Here is a 17271-nt window from a genome sequence, read left to right as displayed (position 1 = left end):
TTGCCAATTTGGATGTCTTTTATTTCTTTTTGTTGTCTGATTGCTGAGGCTAGGACTTCAGTACTATGTTGAACAACAGTGGTAAGAGTGAACATCCCTGTCATGTTCCTGACCTTAGGGGAAAAGCTCTCATTTTTTCCCCATTGAGGATGATATTAGCTGTGGGTGTTTTGTATATGGCCTTTATGATGTTGAGGTATGTTCCTTCTATCCCTACATTCTGGAAGGTTTTTTTTTAATCAGGAAAGGATGCTGTATTTTGTCAAGTGCTTTTTCTGCATATATTGACAGGATGATATGATTCTTATCCTTTGATTCTTAACCTTTTGTTAATGTGGTGTATCACATTGATTGATATGTGGATTTTGAACCACCTTGCAGCCCAGGAATAAATCCCACTTGGTCGTGGTGAATAATCCTTTTAACGTACTGTTGGATCCTACTGCCTAGTATCTTGGTGAGAATTTTTACATCCAGGTTCATCAGGGATATTGTTCTGTAATTCTCCTTTTTAGTGGGGTCTTTGTCTGGTTTTGGAATCAAGGTCATACTGGCCTCGTAGAATGAGTTTGGAAGTTTTCCTTCCATTTCTATTTTTTTGAATAATTTCAGAAGAATAGGCATTAACTCTTCTTTAAATGTTTGTTAGAATTGCCCTGGGAAGCCATCTGGCCCTGGACTCTTCTTGTTGGTAGATTTTTGGTTACTGCTTCAATTTCCTTGCTGATTATGGGTCTGTTCAGGTTTTCTGTTTCTTCCTGGTTCTGTTTTGGTAGTTTATATGTTTCTAGGAATGCATCCATTTCTTTCAGATTGCCTAATTTGTTGGCATATAGTTGCTCATAATATGTTCTTGTAATTGTATTTCTTTGGTGTTGGTTGTGATCTCTCCTCTTTCATTCATGATTTTATTAATTTGGGTCATTTTTTTGATAAGTCTGGCCAGGGGTTTATTGATCTTATTAATTCTTTCACAGAACCAGCTCCTAGTTTCATTGATCTGTTCTGTTCTTTTGGTTTATATTTCATTGATTTCTGCTCTAATCTTTATTAATTCTCTTCTCCTGCTGGGTTTAAGCTTTATTTGCTCTTCTTTCTCCAGCTACTTTAGGTGTAAGGTTAGGTTGTATATTTGAGGAGACCTTTCTTGTTTCTTGAGAAAGGCTTGTATTGCTATGTACTTCCCTCTTAGGACCGCCTTTGCTGCATCCGAAAGGTTTTGAACAGTTGTGTTTTCATTTTCATTTGTTTCCGTGAATTTTTTAATTCATTAATTTCCTGGTTGACCCATTCATTCTTTAGTAGGATGCTCTTTAGCCTCCATGTATTTGAGTTCTTTCCAACTTTCCTCTTGTGATTGAGTTCCAGTTTCAAAGCATTGTGGTCTGAAAACATGCAGGGAATAATTTCACTCTTTTGGTACCGGTTGAGACCTGATTTGTGACCCAGTATGTTTTCCATTCTGTAGACTGTTCCATGTGCACTTGAGAAGAATGTGTATTCTGTTGCTTTAGGATAGAATTCTCTGAATATACCTGTGAAGTCCATCTGGTCCAGTGTGTCATTCAAAAGTCATTGTTTCCTTGTTGATCTTCTGCTTAGATGATCTGTCCATTTCAGTGAGTGGGGTGTTAAAGTCCCCTACTATTATTGTATTATTATCGATGTGTTTCTTTAATTAGTAATTGGCTTATATAATTGGCTGCTCTCATGTTAGGTGCATATATATTTACAATTGTTAGATCTTCTAGTTGGATAGACCCTTTGATTATGATATAGTGTCCTTCCTCATCTCTTATTTCAGTCTTTGGTTTTAAATCTAGTTTGTCTGATATAAGGATGGCCACTCCAGCTTTCTTTTGCTATCCATTAGCATGATAAATGGTTTTCCGCCCCCGCACTTTCAATCTGGAGGTGTCTTTGTGTCTAAAATGAGTCTCTTGCAGATAGCATATGGATGGGTCTTCCGTTTTTATCCAGTGTGATCCCCCAGATCTTTTGATTGGGGCATTTTGTCCATTTACATTCAGAGTAACTATTGGAAGATATGAATTTAGTGCCATTGTATTACCTGTTAAGTCACCTTTTTTGTATATTGTCTTTGTTCCTTTATGGTCTATGTTACTTTTTGGCTTTCTCTTCGCTTAAAGGATCCCCCTTAATATTTATTGCAGGGCTGGTTTAGTGATCACAAATTCTTTTTGTTTCTGTTTGTCTTGGAAGCCTTTTATCTCTCCTTCTATTTTGAATGACATCCTACAGGGGGATAAAGTATTTTTGGCTGCATATTTTTCTCATTTAGCACCCTGAATATATCATGCCAGTCCTTTCTGGCTTGCCAGGTCTTTGTGGATAGGTCTGCTGCCAGTCTAATGTTTCTACCCTTGTAGGTTATGGAACTTTTGTCCTGAGCTGCTTTCAGGATTTTCTCTGTCTCTGAGATTTGCAAGTTTCACTATTACATGTTGGGGTATTGACCTATTTTTATTGATTTTGAGGGGAGTTCTTTGTGCCTCCTGAACTTGGATGCCTGTTTCCTTCCCCACATTAGGGAAGTTCTCAGCTATAATTTGCTCCAGTATACCTTCTGCTCCCCCCTTTCCTCTTCTGGGATCCCAGTTATTTTGATATTGTTTCGCTTTATGGTATCACTTATCTCTCGAATTCTCCCCTTGTGATTTAGTAGTTCTCTTTTTCTCAGCTGCTTTATTCTCCATCATTTTGTCTTCTATATCACTAATTCTCTCTTCTGCCTCATTTATCCTAGCAGTTAAAGCCTCCATTTTTTGATTGCATCTCATTACTAGCCTTTTTTATTTCAACTTGATTAGATTTTAGTTCTTTTATTTCTCCAGAAGGGGATTCTCTAGTGTCTTCTATCCTTTTTTTTCCAAGCCCAGCTAGTATATTTATAATTGTTATTTTGAACTCTAGTTCTGACTTCTTACTTCATCCATACTGATTGGGTCTCTGGCAATCAGTACTGTCTGTTATTCTCTTTTTTGAGGTGAGTTTTTCCATCTTGTCATTCTTGCAGAAAGTGGTCGCTTTTCTATTTGTAGAGTTGCAGCTATTTTCTTAGATGTCCTGTTGAGTTCACAGGTGTTCAGAATGATTTGATAGCCATCTAGCTGAATTCCAGGGACCAGACAAAAAACTAAGGTCTACTTCTCTGCCATCTTGGACTCTCCTACCCAAACTTGTTTTTAATATTGAAGTTCCTTTTTCCTTTGCATGTAAATTTTAGAATCAGTTTGTATCTGAGATTTTGATTGGAATTACTTTAAATCTATAGATAAATTTGGGGACAACTAACATCTTTAATCTGTGAACACAGCATATTTATCTATTTAGGTTTTCTTTTATACTTTTGTTAGGGTGTTATAATTTTCAGTATACAGGATTGTTTTGTTAGCTTTATACCTAAATATTTCACTTATTTTGGGAGCAATCGTAAGTGATAACTTTTTGTTTCCATATTTTCATTGGTGGTATATGCAAGTTGAGTTTTGTATTTTGACCTTAATCCTGTGAACTAGCTAAATTCACTTACTAGTGCTAGGAGGTAGTCTGTAGATTCCGTCAAGATTTTCTACATACAGGAGGCTTTGTCATTAAGTGTCTGCCTTTGGCTCAGCCCCGCATTGGGCTCCCTGCTCGGCGGGAAGCCTTCTTCTCCCTCTCCCTTTCCCCCTGCTTGTGTTCCCTCTCTCCTTGCGTCTCTCTCTGTCAAATAAATACAATCTTTAAAAAAAAATTTTTTTTCTACATAGATGATAATGCTCTCTGTGAATTTTGACAGTTTTATTTCTTCCTCTCCAATCTGTATGTCTTTATCTTTTACTTCCCTGCCTTATTAATAATTACAATGGCTAGGATTTCAAATATGACGTTGAACAAGAGTTGTGAGAGAGGATGTCTTGTCCTGCTGAATGGTTTTATCATGCATATATGGGTGTAAATTTTGTTAAATCATTTTTCTGTATGTATTGATATGATCATGTTGTTTTCTTCTTTATTCTTTTAATATGGTATATGACAGTAATTGATCAAATATTGAAGAAGACCTGCATTCTTGGTATAAATCACATTTGGTCATGGTGTATTATTATTTTTCTGTATTGCTGGATTCCATTTGCTAATATTTGGTGAAGATTTTTATATCTGTTTTCATGAAGGATATTAGTCTATAGTTTTCCTGAACAATCTTTGACAGTTTTAGTACCAGAGTAATGCTGGTTTCATGAAATAGGTCTGGAAGTGTTCTTTTTTATTTTCTGGAAAAGATCATGTAGAATTAGTTTTATTTTTGGACAGCCACATGCAGAAGAATGAAACTGGACCATTTCCTTATACCACACACAAAAAATAGACTGAAAATGGACAAAAGACCTAAGTGTGAGACAGGAGTCCATCAAAATCCTAGAGGAGAACACAGGCAGCAACCTTTTCGACCTCAGCCACAGCAACTTCTTCGTAGAAACATTGCCAAAGAGAAGGGAAGCAAGGGCCAAAAATGAACTATTGGGATTTCATCAAGATAAAAAGCTTTTGCACAGCAAAGGAAACAGTCAACAAAACCAAAAGACAACCGACAGAATGGGAGAAGATATTTGTAAATGCCATATCAGATAAAGGGCTAGTAACTAAAATCTATAAAGAACTTATTAAACTCAACACCCAAAGAACAAATGATCCAGTCAAGATATGGGCAGAAGACATGAACAGACATTTCTCCAAAGAAGACATCCAAATGGCCAACAGACACATGAAAAAGTGCTCAACATCGCTCAGCATCAGGGAAATCCAAATCAAAACTTCAATGAGATACCACCTCACACTAGTCAGAATACCTAAAATTAACAAGTCAGGAAACGACAGATGTTGGTGGGGATGTGGAGAAAGGGGAGCCCTCCTACACTGTTGGTAGGAATGCAAGCTGGTGCAGCCACTCTGGAAAACAGTATGGGGGTTCCTCAAAAAGTTGAAAATAGAGCTACCCTACACGACCCAGCAATTGCACTCCTGGGTATTTACCCCAAAGATACAAATGTAGGGATCCAAAGGGTTACATACACCCCAGTGTTTACAACAACAATGTCCACAATAGCCAAACTATGGGAAGAGCCTAGATGTCCAAGACAGATGAATGGATAAAGAATAAGTGGTGTGTATATATATATATTTATACACACACACACACACACACACACACTGGAATGTTATGCAGCCATCAATAGGAATGAAATCTTGACATTTGGAACGACGTGGATGGAACTGGAGGGTATCATGCTGAAGGAAATAAGTCAATCAGAGAAAGACATGTATCACATGCCCTCACTGATATGAGGAATTCTTAATCTCAGGAAACAAACTGAGGGTTGCTGGAGTGGTGGGGGGGTGGGAGGGTTGGGGTGGTGGGTGATAGACATCGGAGAGGGTATGTGCTATGGTGAGTGCTGTGAATTGTGTAAGACTGTTGAATCACAGACCTGTATCTCTGAAACAAATAATACATTATGTTAAAAAAAAAAAGCAGGAGGGGAAGGATGAAGGGGGGGAAATCGGAGGGGGAGATGAACCATGAGAGACTATGGACTCTGAGAAACAAACTGAGCGTTCTAGAGGGGAGGGGGGTGGGGGGATGGGTTAGCCTGGTGATGGGTATTAAAGAGGGCATGTCTGCGTGGAGCAGTGGGTGTTATACGCAAACAGTCATGGAACACTACATCAAAAACTAATGATGTAATGTATCGTGATTAACATAACATAATAGAAAAAAAATAAAAAGAAAGACTGTTTTATCTATTTTAGGGTTTGTGCCTTTCCATATAAATTTTAGAATAAGTTGTGTATTTCTGCAAAATACCTTGTTGGGATTTTGATAGGAAGTACATTAAACTTGTTGGATCAATGCAGGAGAATTGACATCTTTACTGTGTTGAGTCTTACACTATACAAACATGTTTCTACATTTAATTAGGTCTTCTTTGATTCCTTACATCAGCATTTTGTAATTTTCAGTATATAGGTCCTGTATGTGTTTTAAGTATGTACCTAATTGTTTCATACTATTTGGAATGATTATAAATGGTGTTGTATTTTTAATTTCTGTTCTGCATGCTCATTGCTGGTATATAGAAATGCATTTGATTTTTCTGTACAATCCTGTATACTGTGACCTTGCCTACTCAGATTTTTTGTAGACTCCTTGGGATTTTTTAAATAGACGGTCATGTCTTCAGCACGGGACAGTTTTGTTTCTTCCTTTCTGATCTGCATGCCTTTTATTTCCATTTCTTGCCTTATTGCATTGGCTAAAGCTTCTAGCACTGTATTGGATAGGAATGGTGAAAGACAAATTTGCATTATTCCTGATCTTGGGGAGAAAAGCATTACTTATAATTTTAGTTTTTTTTTTTTAATCAAGGTGAGAAGATTCCCCTCTATTCCTATTTTTCTAAGAGTTTTTCTCACAAGTGGATGCAGAATTTTATCAAATGCTTTTTCATTGATATAATCATATAATTTGTCTTCTTTAGATTGTTCATGTAGTGGATTACACTGATTGAATTTCAGATGTTAAACCAGCTTTGCATACCTAGAATAACACCACTGGTCATGGTGTGTAATTCTTTTATATGTTGTTATATTCTGTTTGGTAATATTTTATTGAGGGTTTTGCATCCTCAGTTCTTGAGAGATATTAGTCTATAGGTTTTTTTGTTTGTTTTGTTACTGTCTTATATGGTTGTAGTATCAAGGTGATACTGTCTGCATAAAAGGGGCTGGAAAGAAGTGTTCCCTCCTATTTTCTGGAAAGATTATGTAAAAATCAGTTTCTTTTTGTGGTGGGTGGTTAATTCTTTAACTGTTTCTTAGATTACTTCAGTGAAACTGGCCTGGAGATTTCTTTTTCAGAAGAATTTAGACTATAAATCAATTGTTTTAGTAGATAAGAGTATTAAAGGTGACTGTTTCATTCTGGGTTAGATTTAGTATTTTGTGATTTTTGAGGAATTGGCTCATTTAATTTCTGTTGTCAATTTTGTGTGTCTGCAGTGTCTACAGAGCGTTGTTCATAGTATTCCTTTATTATCCTGCAGTGATGATCCCCTCTCTCATTCCTAATGTCAATTTGTGTCTTTTCCTTTTTGTCCATCTTACTAGAGGTTTTATCAGTTTTACTGAATTTTTTCTAAACAGTCATCTTTTGGTGTCCTTGATTTTATATCTGTTTTTCTGTTTTCAAGTTCATTGTTGTTGTTCAGTGTTCATTGTTTTTCATTGCTCTTATGTTTTTGCTTTCTAGTTCCTTTTTTTAATAAGTTTTTAAGGATTTTATTTATTTGACGGAGAGAGAGAGAGAGCACAAGCAGGGGGAGCAGCAGGCAATGGGAGAAGCAGTCTCCCCACTGAGCAGAGAGCCCGAAGTGGGGCTTGATTCCAGGACCCTGAGATCATGTCCTGAGCCAAAGGCAGATGCTTAACTGCCTGAGCCACCCAGGCACCCCTCTACTTTCTTAAGATGGAAACCTAGATTATTGATTTGAAACCCTTTTTTTTCCTAATATAAGCATTTCATGCTCTAACCCTCTTAGTACCACTTCAGCTACATTTCACAAGTTTGAATACATTGTATTTTCATTTGGTTCAAATATATTCTGATTATTTTTGAGCTGTCATGTTTGACTCATAATTATATGACCCTAATTATTATTATATGGGTCATATAACAATGGGTCATATAAGTATGGATTATTTGAAAGTGTGTTTCTAAGTGGACATTTTCCTGTTATGTTTCTCTTATTTACAGTTTAATTCTATTGTCTGAGAACATATTTTGTATGATTTCAGTTTTTTAAATTTGTTAAGGTACGTTGACATAGGATATGGTCTGTCTTGGTGAATGTCTCATGTGCCTTTCAAGAGACTGTGTTCTGCTTTTGTTGAATGGAGTGTTCTATAAAGGTTAATTAGATCCAGTTGATTGGTGGTATCATTCAGTTCTTCTGTATCCTTGCTGTCTACTCGTTTATTGATTACTGAAAAGAATGTTGAAGTCATCAACTATAATCTTGGATTATGTCTGTTTCTCCTTTCTTGTCAGTTTTTTTCCTTGCGTATTTTGGAGCTTTATTGTCAGATGCCATATATTTAGGGTTGGTGTGTTTTCTTGATGAACTGACCCTTTTATCATGATGAAATGTCTTTATCCATAGTTACTTTCTTTGCACTGATGTCTACATTGTCCGGTAGCAGTATAGCCACTCCAGCTTTATTTTTAATTGTTGATACATCTTTTTCTGTCCTTTAATTACCTAACCTACCTACCATTATATTTGAGGTAAGTTTCTTGAGACAGCGTATAGTTTAGTCATTTTTTAAATCCATTCTGATGATCTGAATTTTAGTTAGTATGTTTAGACATTTTACATTTAATATCATTATTGATATGTTTTGATTATAGGTCTACCATTTCATTGTTTTTATTTGTTACCTCTGCTTTTCATTCCTTTGCTTTTCTTTTCCTTCCTTTAGTATTATTTAGTGTTCTCTAGTAGTCCATTTTAGTTTACTTATTATATTTTTATTATATCTACCTATATAGTGTTTTGACTGGTTACCCCAGGAATTACAATATACATCTTGACTTTTCACAGTAGATGTAATCTGTATTCACCACTTGAAGTGGTATGTATATATCTTACCACCATTTAGGTGTTTTACTCCTTCCCACCTCCTTTATGCTATGTTTATATATGACAAGTATATATGTTGAGAACTTACAATGTTATAGTTTTTCCTTTGCACCTTCAAACAATTCAGGACAAGAATCGTCCATTATACTTCTCCAGATAGTGATCATTTCTGTTACTCTTTATTACTCTATATTCCAACTTTCCTTCTGGTATCCTCTTCTCTCTATCCAAAGATCTTCCTTTAGCAATTCCTTTAGAGTATATCTGCTGACAATTAATTTTTTTAGTTTTCTTCATTGGAAGTGTATTTATTTTATCTTCATTCTTGAAAGATATTTTTGCTGGATGTAGGATTCTGGGTTACCAGTTCTTTTCTTTCAGGCCTTAAAAATTTCATTGCACTTTCTTCTGGCTTTCATAATTTCTGAGGAAAAATCTGCAGTATTGTAATTGTTCCTCTATAATAACATGTCATTTTCCTTTGTCTATGGAGGTAGATTATAATCTACTTAGACATGGATTTCTGTTTGAGGTTTGCCAAGCTTTTTGAATCTGTAGGTTTATGTCTTACATCAAATTTGTGACATTTTCAGACACTGCTTCAAATACTTTTTCTGCACTGCACTCTTTCTTTTCTCCTTCTGGGACTCCCATGAAGCAAGTGTTAAACCTTTTGGTATTGTCCTGTAGGTCCCCAAGTCTCTGTTTTTGCTTTTGTTTTCCCATTTTTTTTCTCTCTGTTGTTCAGATTGGATAATTTGTATGGATCTCTCTTCAAGTTCATGAATTCTTTACTTTTAATTCTGTCCTGCTATTGAAAACAGACCTAGGGATTTTGATATTTGGTATAAAAACTTTTGCTGAATTTCCCTGTTTTTATGCTTGCCCACCTTCACTTTTACCCTCCAGAAGACCCTCTGGTTTTCCAGCAGGAAAATGAGGTGTAGCTTCCTTTGTATATGGAGGAATAGGGTTGGGTATCTGCTTCTTACACAGACCTTCTACCAGTGCTTTTGTCTTTGTTCCCACTTTACAGTCTCACTTCCAAAAACCTTGTAGTAGCAATTTCTGAGCATTTGCAGTATCTGGTATAAATTTGAGTTGCTTCTCAGTTTTTCCTGCTATAAGCTCAGGATTCTCCTTTCTCACGACTGCTTAGTAAGTTGTCACTTTCTTCTTTTCTCTATCCAGAATGTAGGTGGTGTTGTCTTCTGTTCTCTGTAACAATGAGTTTGTATCTAAATCTGAATATTTTGGTGACGTTTCAGGAGAGAGAGGGTAGTCAGTTATGTATTCAAACTGCTGTCTTTCCCTGGAGTCAGGAAAAAATTGTAAACCTAAATTTTAAAATGTACTCCCATAGCAACTATAAATTAAAGGTTTTCTTTGTCTTCTGATACATTTTAGGATGAGATCCCCACTGGAATGCCATGCCTGGAATCAGTGACTATTGGTGATGATGTTTGGGATGAGAACTGGTTACCTCTGCAGGCTAAAATGGGAAAAGGGGGCGATGCTGCTTCCCACTTACTTACCTCAAGTCTTGGTGGAAAGAAACCGTACCCATCATGTAAAGAAATGCCACAGAAGGTTAGATCCCTGGGAAGACAGCAAATCATTACTGAAAAATGAAATGTAAATTACCTCAAGAAATCTATACATTTTGGAATTCAAAATGATTTATCACATGATAATTCAGAAGAATTCATTTTTTTCCCCAAAGATGGTAGTGATAGGGAGGAGGACAAGTTGAAACAGGAAAGAATAAATCATGGACTTATTGTCCCGTCTAACCTTTTAAGCATTATGATTTTTATCATTGGAATCTTAGGCCTTGGGATCTATAAATAAGCTGTTTTCACTAATTTTATTTTTATTGCATTAGCTTTATAATATTATCTCTGGGTCTCTGCAATGAGAATATTAGCTAATATTGGGCCTAACTATATGTTTAAAATGTAATTTACTTCCCACTGGTTATTAGAAGAAATATGTACAGTTAAATTGCTCCTTATTATTTATGCCATTTAAACACCAGATGATCATGAAAAATCATCTGGCCATGAAAACAGTATTGAAGAAAATACTATAAACCAGAGTTGTATTTGTTTTTATGACATCTGTGTGTTCCAAGGAATTCAAGATATTGGATATGGACCGATAAAACAAGGGGGCAAATTCACACAGATATGGAAACTTAATAAACACCTTTTCTTGTTTAATCAACTTTGCCTCCTTGCCTTTACCTTGCCCATATTATTCTCTGTCTGGATCATGTGGCACTATGTCTTAGTTTGTGCTTATAATTTTTTCTCTATAGGATTGGTGCTTTTCTGGACCCAAAGATATATGGGATGATTCATGGCAGCCTTCAGGCCTTGTGAATGGAATGAAAGTAGAAATTCAAAAACAAGAGGGATTGGGTGCTCAGCAAAAAAATACTGGCACAACCAGGATTCAGAAGGTAAATGTCTAATAAATGTTATTGACAGATTCTCCTGAGGAAGTGCTTTCGTTTTTAGAAAGTGAAATTCTGGTTAATGATCCCTCTATAGCATTTGGTGGAATACCTATACGCAAAATGTAGGTTGATTTTAAAATTAATTTCAGTCAACTTAATTTATCTCTTCAGAAGAAAATCCCAAGCTTAGAATTGAAAGATTGATAAAATCTCTGTGTAAGAGTTATAGAAAACAGGTATTTTCATATAATTTAGCCAAAAATATAAATCTCTATTTTTTTCTTTTATGTTGCTGTGGCAGGAAGCACTAATCCTGGAACAAAATATATTTGCTCTGTGTTTCTCAAATATATTATGAGCATCCTAAAAACAGCAGGACAATATGTATGAATCATGAAGTCTGGCCACCAGGCCTCTGCACTTTTATTTTTATGTGTCACATTGAAAATAAAGGACTCAAGGCTGGGAGAGTTGTTGAAAAGCCGATTTGTGGAAGATGAGTTTTCTGAATGATGTATTTCCTATAAAATATGGTTATTTTGTATGAGAGCATTGATAAAGTATGCTATATTACATAGAATACTCTGTTCTAGAAATGTGGGTTGCTTAGCAGCACAGATTTAGTTTTAGGATAACACCTCAACCCTTCAAAAAAAAACCCAGTACCCATTAGCAGTCACACCCATTTCCCATCCTCCCATAGCCTGAGGCAACTACTAATCTGCTTTCTGTCTCTATAGATTGCTTATTTGGGGCATTTCATATAAATGTCATATAATATGTGGTCATTTGTGATTGTGTTTTCTTTGTTTCCTTTGCCGTGCAGATTTTTAGTTTCATGTAGTCTCATTTATTTTTGCTTTTGTTGCTTTTGCTTTTGGTTTCATATCCAACAAATGATTACCAAAACCAGCGTCCTAAAGCTTCCCCCCTATCTTTTCTTCTAGGAGATTTATAGTTTCAGGTCTTATGTTTAGGTCTTTAATCCATTTTGAGTCAGTTTTTGTGTATAGTGTAAGATAAAGATCCAGTTTCATTCATTTGCCTGTGGATATCCACTTTTCCCAGCATCATGTGTTGAAGACACTGTTCTTTACTTGTTGTGTAATCTTGGCACCATTATCAAAGATTGGTTGACTGAAAATGTGTGTTTTTATTTTGGGGCTCTCGATTTTATTCTTTTGGTCTATATGTCTGTTTTATGCCAGTCCCATAATGTTTTTATTACTGTAACTTTGTAGTATATTTTGAAATCAGGAAGGGTGATCCCTCCTCCCCCCAACCCTGAAGATTGTTTTGGCTCTTTGGGGTCCTTTATGGTTTCATATGAATTTTAGGATTGTTTTTCTGTTTTTGTAAAAAATGCCATTGGCATTTTGATAGGAATTGCTTTGAACCTGTAGATCACTTTGGGTAGTATGGAAATTTTAATAATATTAATTCTTCCAATCCGTGAGTATGGAATATCTTCCCATTTATTTATGGCTTCTTCCATCAATGTTACATAGTTTTCAGTGTACAGATCTTTCACCTTCTATTCTTTTTGATGCTATTGTGAATGTGATTGTTTTCTTAATTTCCTTTCCAAGTAATCTCTACACCCTGTGTTGGGCTTGAACTCACAGCCTCCGAGATCTAGAGTCAACATGCTCTACCAACTGAGCCAGCCAGGCACTCCTTAATTTCCTTTTCAAGTAGTTCATTGTTAGTGTATAGAAATGCAACTGATTTTTGTTTGCTGATATTTGAGTTTTCTCTTACTAATCTAGCTAAATATTTGTAAATTTTGTTTATAGCTTCAAAAAACTAGCTTAGTTTCATTGATTTTTTTTTCCTATTGTGTATTTCATTAATTTTTACTCTAATTTCTGTTATTTCATGCCTTCTGCTGATTTTGGCCTTTGTTCTTTTTTTTAATTCCTTAAGGTATAAAGTTGTTTGTGATTCTTTATTTTTATGTAGGCATTTACTGTTATAAACATTCCTCTTCATCTACCTTTGGCTCAGGTTGTGATGCCGGAGTCCTGGGGTTGAGCCCCGCATCAGGTTCCCTGCTCAGCGGGGAGTCTGCTTCTCCCTCTCCCTCTGCCCCTCCCCCCTGTTCATTCCCTCTCCCTCTCTCTCAAATAAATAAATAAAATCTTAAAAAAAATTCCTCTGAGTTCTCATTTTGCTGTATCCCATCAATTTTGGTATGCTGTTTTCATTTGTCTCAGTATATTTTCTAGCTTCTCTTTGATCTCTTTGTTGACCCATTGTTTGTTCAGGAATATGTTGTTTAATTTCCCAGGTTTCTGGATTTAGTCTTCATTTTTGATGGATATTTTCCCTTAGCATTGAATTTTAGGGTGGCACTTTTTTCCAGCCCTTTGAAGATGTCCTATCATTATGTTCTGGCTTCTGTTGAATTGTCAGCTGTCAGGTGTCATTGTTCCGTTGACAATGATGTCTTTTTTCTCTGGCTTCTTTTAAGATTTTTCTGTCTTTTGCTTTAAGCTCTTTGATAATTATATATCTAGATGTAATTTCCTTTGGATTTACTCTACTTGTGGTTCACTGAGCTTACTGAATAAGAAGATTGATGCCCTTCATCAGTTTTAGAAAATTTTGGCCTATTTGTCTAATCAAATAGTGCTTTTCCCTCATTATCGCCCTCCTGCTGGCATTCCAGTTACCCATGTGCTAGCACTTTGGCTGAGTCCCACATGCCTTTTGGGCTCTTTTCTCATGTTTACATTTTTTCTTTTTTTTTTTTTTTTTTTCCTGTGTCTCACTTTGGTGATTTTCTATTGATTCTTCCAGAATACTAGTCCTGTCATCTGTGGGATCTGTTCTGCTGCTAAACCCACACATTGAATTCTTAATTTCAAACATTTTTCAGTTCTAGAATGTCCATTTGATTCTTTTTTTAAATAAATTTGAATTCTTTGCTTAAATTCTTTACATTTTCATCAATTTTTTTCTGTTACTTCCTCTGCATTCTTAATCATGCTAATCACATTTATTTTAAAGTTTCTTTTTTTTTTTTCAGATAATGCCAATATCTGAATCAACTTTGGATATGTTCTTCCCTGCCCCAGCCCCCCGTATTTGATCTTGTTCTTTGATCCTGTTTTTGGTGTGGGAGGGGGGATGGAGAAAGTGGGAAGCATACCTCCTGATTTTTTTAAATTGAATATTTGACATTATGGATAAAAAATTACAGAGGCTCTAGATGAGTTATCTTCCTCTAAGGCAGACTGAGATGTCCTGTGGCTGACAGATACCAGCCAGTCACCTTAACACACACAATGAGGTTTGGTTTTAGGCTTTGTTAGGACTGCTCTATTTCACTTTTGTCCTTACTCTGTAGATGTGGCTGTTATTCCTAACATGGGATCCTTTGGGGATCTCAGCTGAAACCCTTGGTGGGGCTCAGACTCCATCCTCCTCTCCTCAGCTTTATAAGGTATAATTCATATTCCATAGTTACCCATTTAAAGTGTACAGTTTAATGGCTTTAGTGTATTCACTAGTCCATTAGCTTATTGCGCATTCATCCTACAAGGAATTGTAGAACATTTTCATTATTTCCCAAATATACCCTGCGTCCCTTAGCTGACACCCTCCCCTTTATCTGCCAGATACTCATCTACTTTCTGTCTCCGTTGATTTGCTTATTTTTTGTGACATTTCATGTAATTAGAATCAGTACAATATGTGATCTTTTGTGTCTGGCTTCCTAACATAATATTCTCAAGGTTGATCATGTATCAGTACTTTATTTCTTTTTATGGCTGAATAATCCATTGTATGGATATACCACATTTTGTTTATCCATTCATCAGCTGATGGATATTTGAGTTGTTTTCAGTTTTTTTGCTATTCGGAATAATGCTGCTGTGACATTCATGTACATGTTTTTATGGAGACATGTTTTAAATTTTATGAGGGTATGTACCCTAGGAGTGGAATTGCTGGGTCATATGGTAACTCTTTGTTTAATGTTTTGAGGAATTGCCAGACTTTCCTAAATAGACATTCCCACCGACCATATAAGAGTGTTCCAATTTGTCCACGTCTTTGCCAGTACTTGTTATATCTATTTTTTTTTTTTAAATCATAGCCATCCTTGTGGGTGTGAAGATGTATGTTATTGGGGTTTGGGTCTATGCTTTTGATTACATATGTTAATCATGTTTCTTGAAAGTCTGTCATTGACCTCTAGTTCCATGAGGTGTGTTTTCAGATAACTATGATGGAGGCAGTCATTGATAACTACAGAGAGCTAAATCTGGTAGTATGATGCTTCTCAAAGTATAATGTGCTTACACATCCCTTAAGAATCTTGTGAAGCTGCAGGATCTGAGTAAATTTGGGATGGGGACACAGGTTCTGCATATCTAGCAAGCTCCCAGGTGATGCTGCTGGTTGGTGAACCACACTTTGAGCAGCAAGGCTGGAGAACACTCTTTGGAGAAAGAACCTTGACTGTCAATTAAATGCTCAAGTTGACTGCAGGCAGTTGCTGTCAGAGTGTCATACAAATTTAGAAAGCATTCACCTGTGTTATTTTTTTTTCCAGAATAAGCTATCAGAATGCATCTTAAATATGTTTTAACAATGCATCTTCAAAATCATATTTATGAGGAAAGAGAAAGGATATAGCCTCAAAAATTTGTTTCTGATTTCAATTTTTGTTAAACTACTGAAAATAGACAGCAGGACATAGTGTAAAAAACACTTGGTCTGGCTGGTCTGCAATCTGTGGCTTAGCCTCACCATAGACTAAAATCTACAGGTTGGCACAAGTTACCTTTTGGAGCCTCAGTTTGTCCATCGGCAAAGACTGATTTAGATAGTGATCTTTTCAGCTCTGAAAATTTATCATATAAATATTTATTTACCTGCCTTTGGAGCCTTATTGAAAGAACTCACTAATGCTTAGCCTCATTCTGAGAATAAACCTACAGGGTAACTAAAACACACATGAATTGCATAAGCCAAGTAAAAATTTGAATCTACATCTTTGATTTCCTGAAGTAGCATATTGTGTGGCCAGTATAGCTAATCTGAAATGTGAGTTTCATTTTTGCTGTCAAAAAAGGCTACCCACATAGCCCTTTGTATATTGCATAATTGTATAACTGCTTTCATGCCAGCCATATTTGAAAATGAGCAGAATTTTTTTTGTTATGGAACAAAAAGAGAATGCCAATTGAGACTAGATGTCTACTACATATGAGGCTGAAGAACATACAAAGCTACATTTTCTGTTTGTATAACTACTGGTTCAGTTCACTCAGGGCAGATCTCAGACTGTTGGCAGCCTAGGTGGGGTAGGGCTGGCTTTAGTCATATTAAGGCCAGTTACCATCACAGAAGGTGAATGCTAAGTTACCATAGATTGTATCTACTTCAGCAATGACAGTATGGTAGGACATAGGATCTCGTGGTTAAAATTTGATATTCCATTCACTTAAGTCCAATTTAGTCTCCATATGGGATGTTCATCTTTTTTTCTCAAACCCTGGTTCTTAATATTCCATTTTGTCTCTTCTTCTGAGGAGCCTTCCTTTAACTAGTTTATGTTCTCCTGGTGTGTTCACACTGCAGAATGTGGGCCAGGCCTCCATTCATGGCTGGCTGCAGGACACACACTGTTTCTTCAACTGAGGGCTGTGAGCTTGGGGACAGGGATCCTGTCTTACTGGGAGATTGTGAGAACAGGAACTGGGCTGAGTTCCCTCTCTGCTTTGTCACCTACTGGGTGACACTGATAGCTTCGCCTCTTGTGAAGAGTGTTCTGCTAAGTGAAAGGGCCCATGGTGAGGACAACAGAACCCCCAAAGCTAGAGCTCGTACTGACGTTTGAATGAAGAAGCACATGCCGGTAGCCTGGCCGTGTGCCGCCGGTGAGGCACTCGCCGCCTTCTCTCGCCTTTCCCACCGCCCTTCTGCCACTCTGTGTGGCCGCTTTCGGCACTGTGTTTGCTCGTAATGTGTCTTCAGTAAATGTTTCTTGATTGAATTGATGGTCACTAAGTTAGAAAGGGACTGTTTTTTTCTAGAGAGGAACTAGGTTCTTAAAAGTGAGTAGTGGTATTAATTCTGATATGAAAAATATTT

At 36.4% G+C, this 17271-nt stretch overlaps 1 protein-coding gene across 1 annotated transcript in view; it reads left to right on the top strand.

The window, feature by feature from the left end:
- The window catches only part of TDRD5 (tudor domain containing 5), a 94491-nt gene that overhangs the window by 68003 nt on the left and 9217 nt on the right, over positions 1-17271 (top strand). Inside the window, 2 exon segments of the mRNA XM_035722342.1 lie at positions 10110-10292; positions 11023-11166. Coding sequence (XP_035578235.1) covers positions 10110-10292; positions 11023-11166 — 327 coding nt within the window.

Source organism: Zalophus californianus, chromosome 10 (assembly GCF_009762305.2).
Source record: "Zalophus californianus isolate mZalCal1 chromosome 10, mZalCal1.pri.v2, whole genome shotgun sequence".
Taxonomy (NCBI): domain Eukaryota; kingdom Metazoa; phylum Chordata; class Mammalia; order Carnivora; family Otariidae; genus Zalophus; species Zalophus californianus.
Note: the sequence above shows the minus strand (reverse complement) of the source record. Positions and strands in the feature narration are given on the sequence as shown.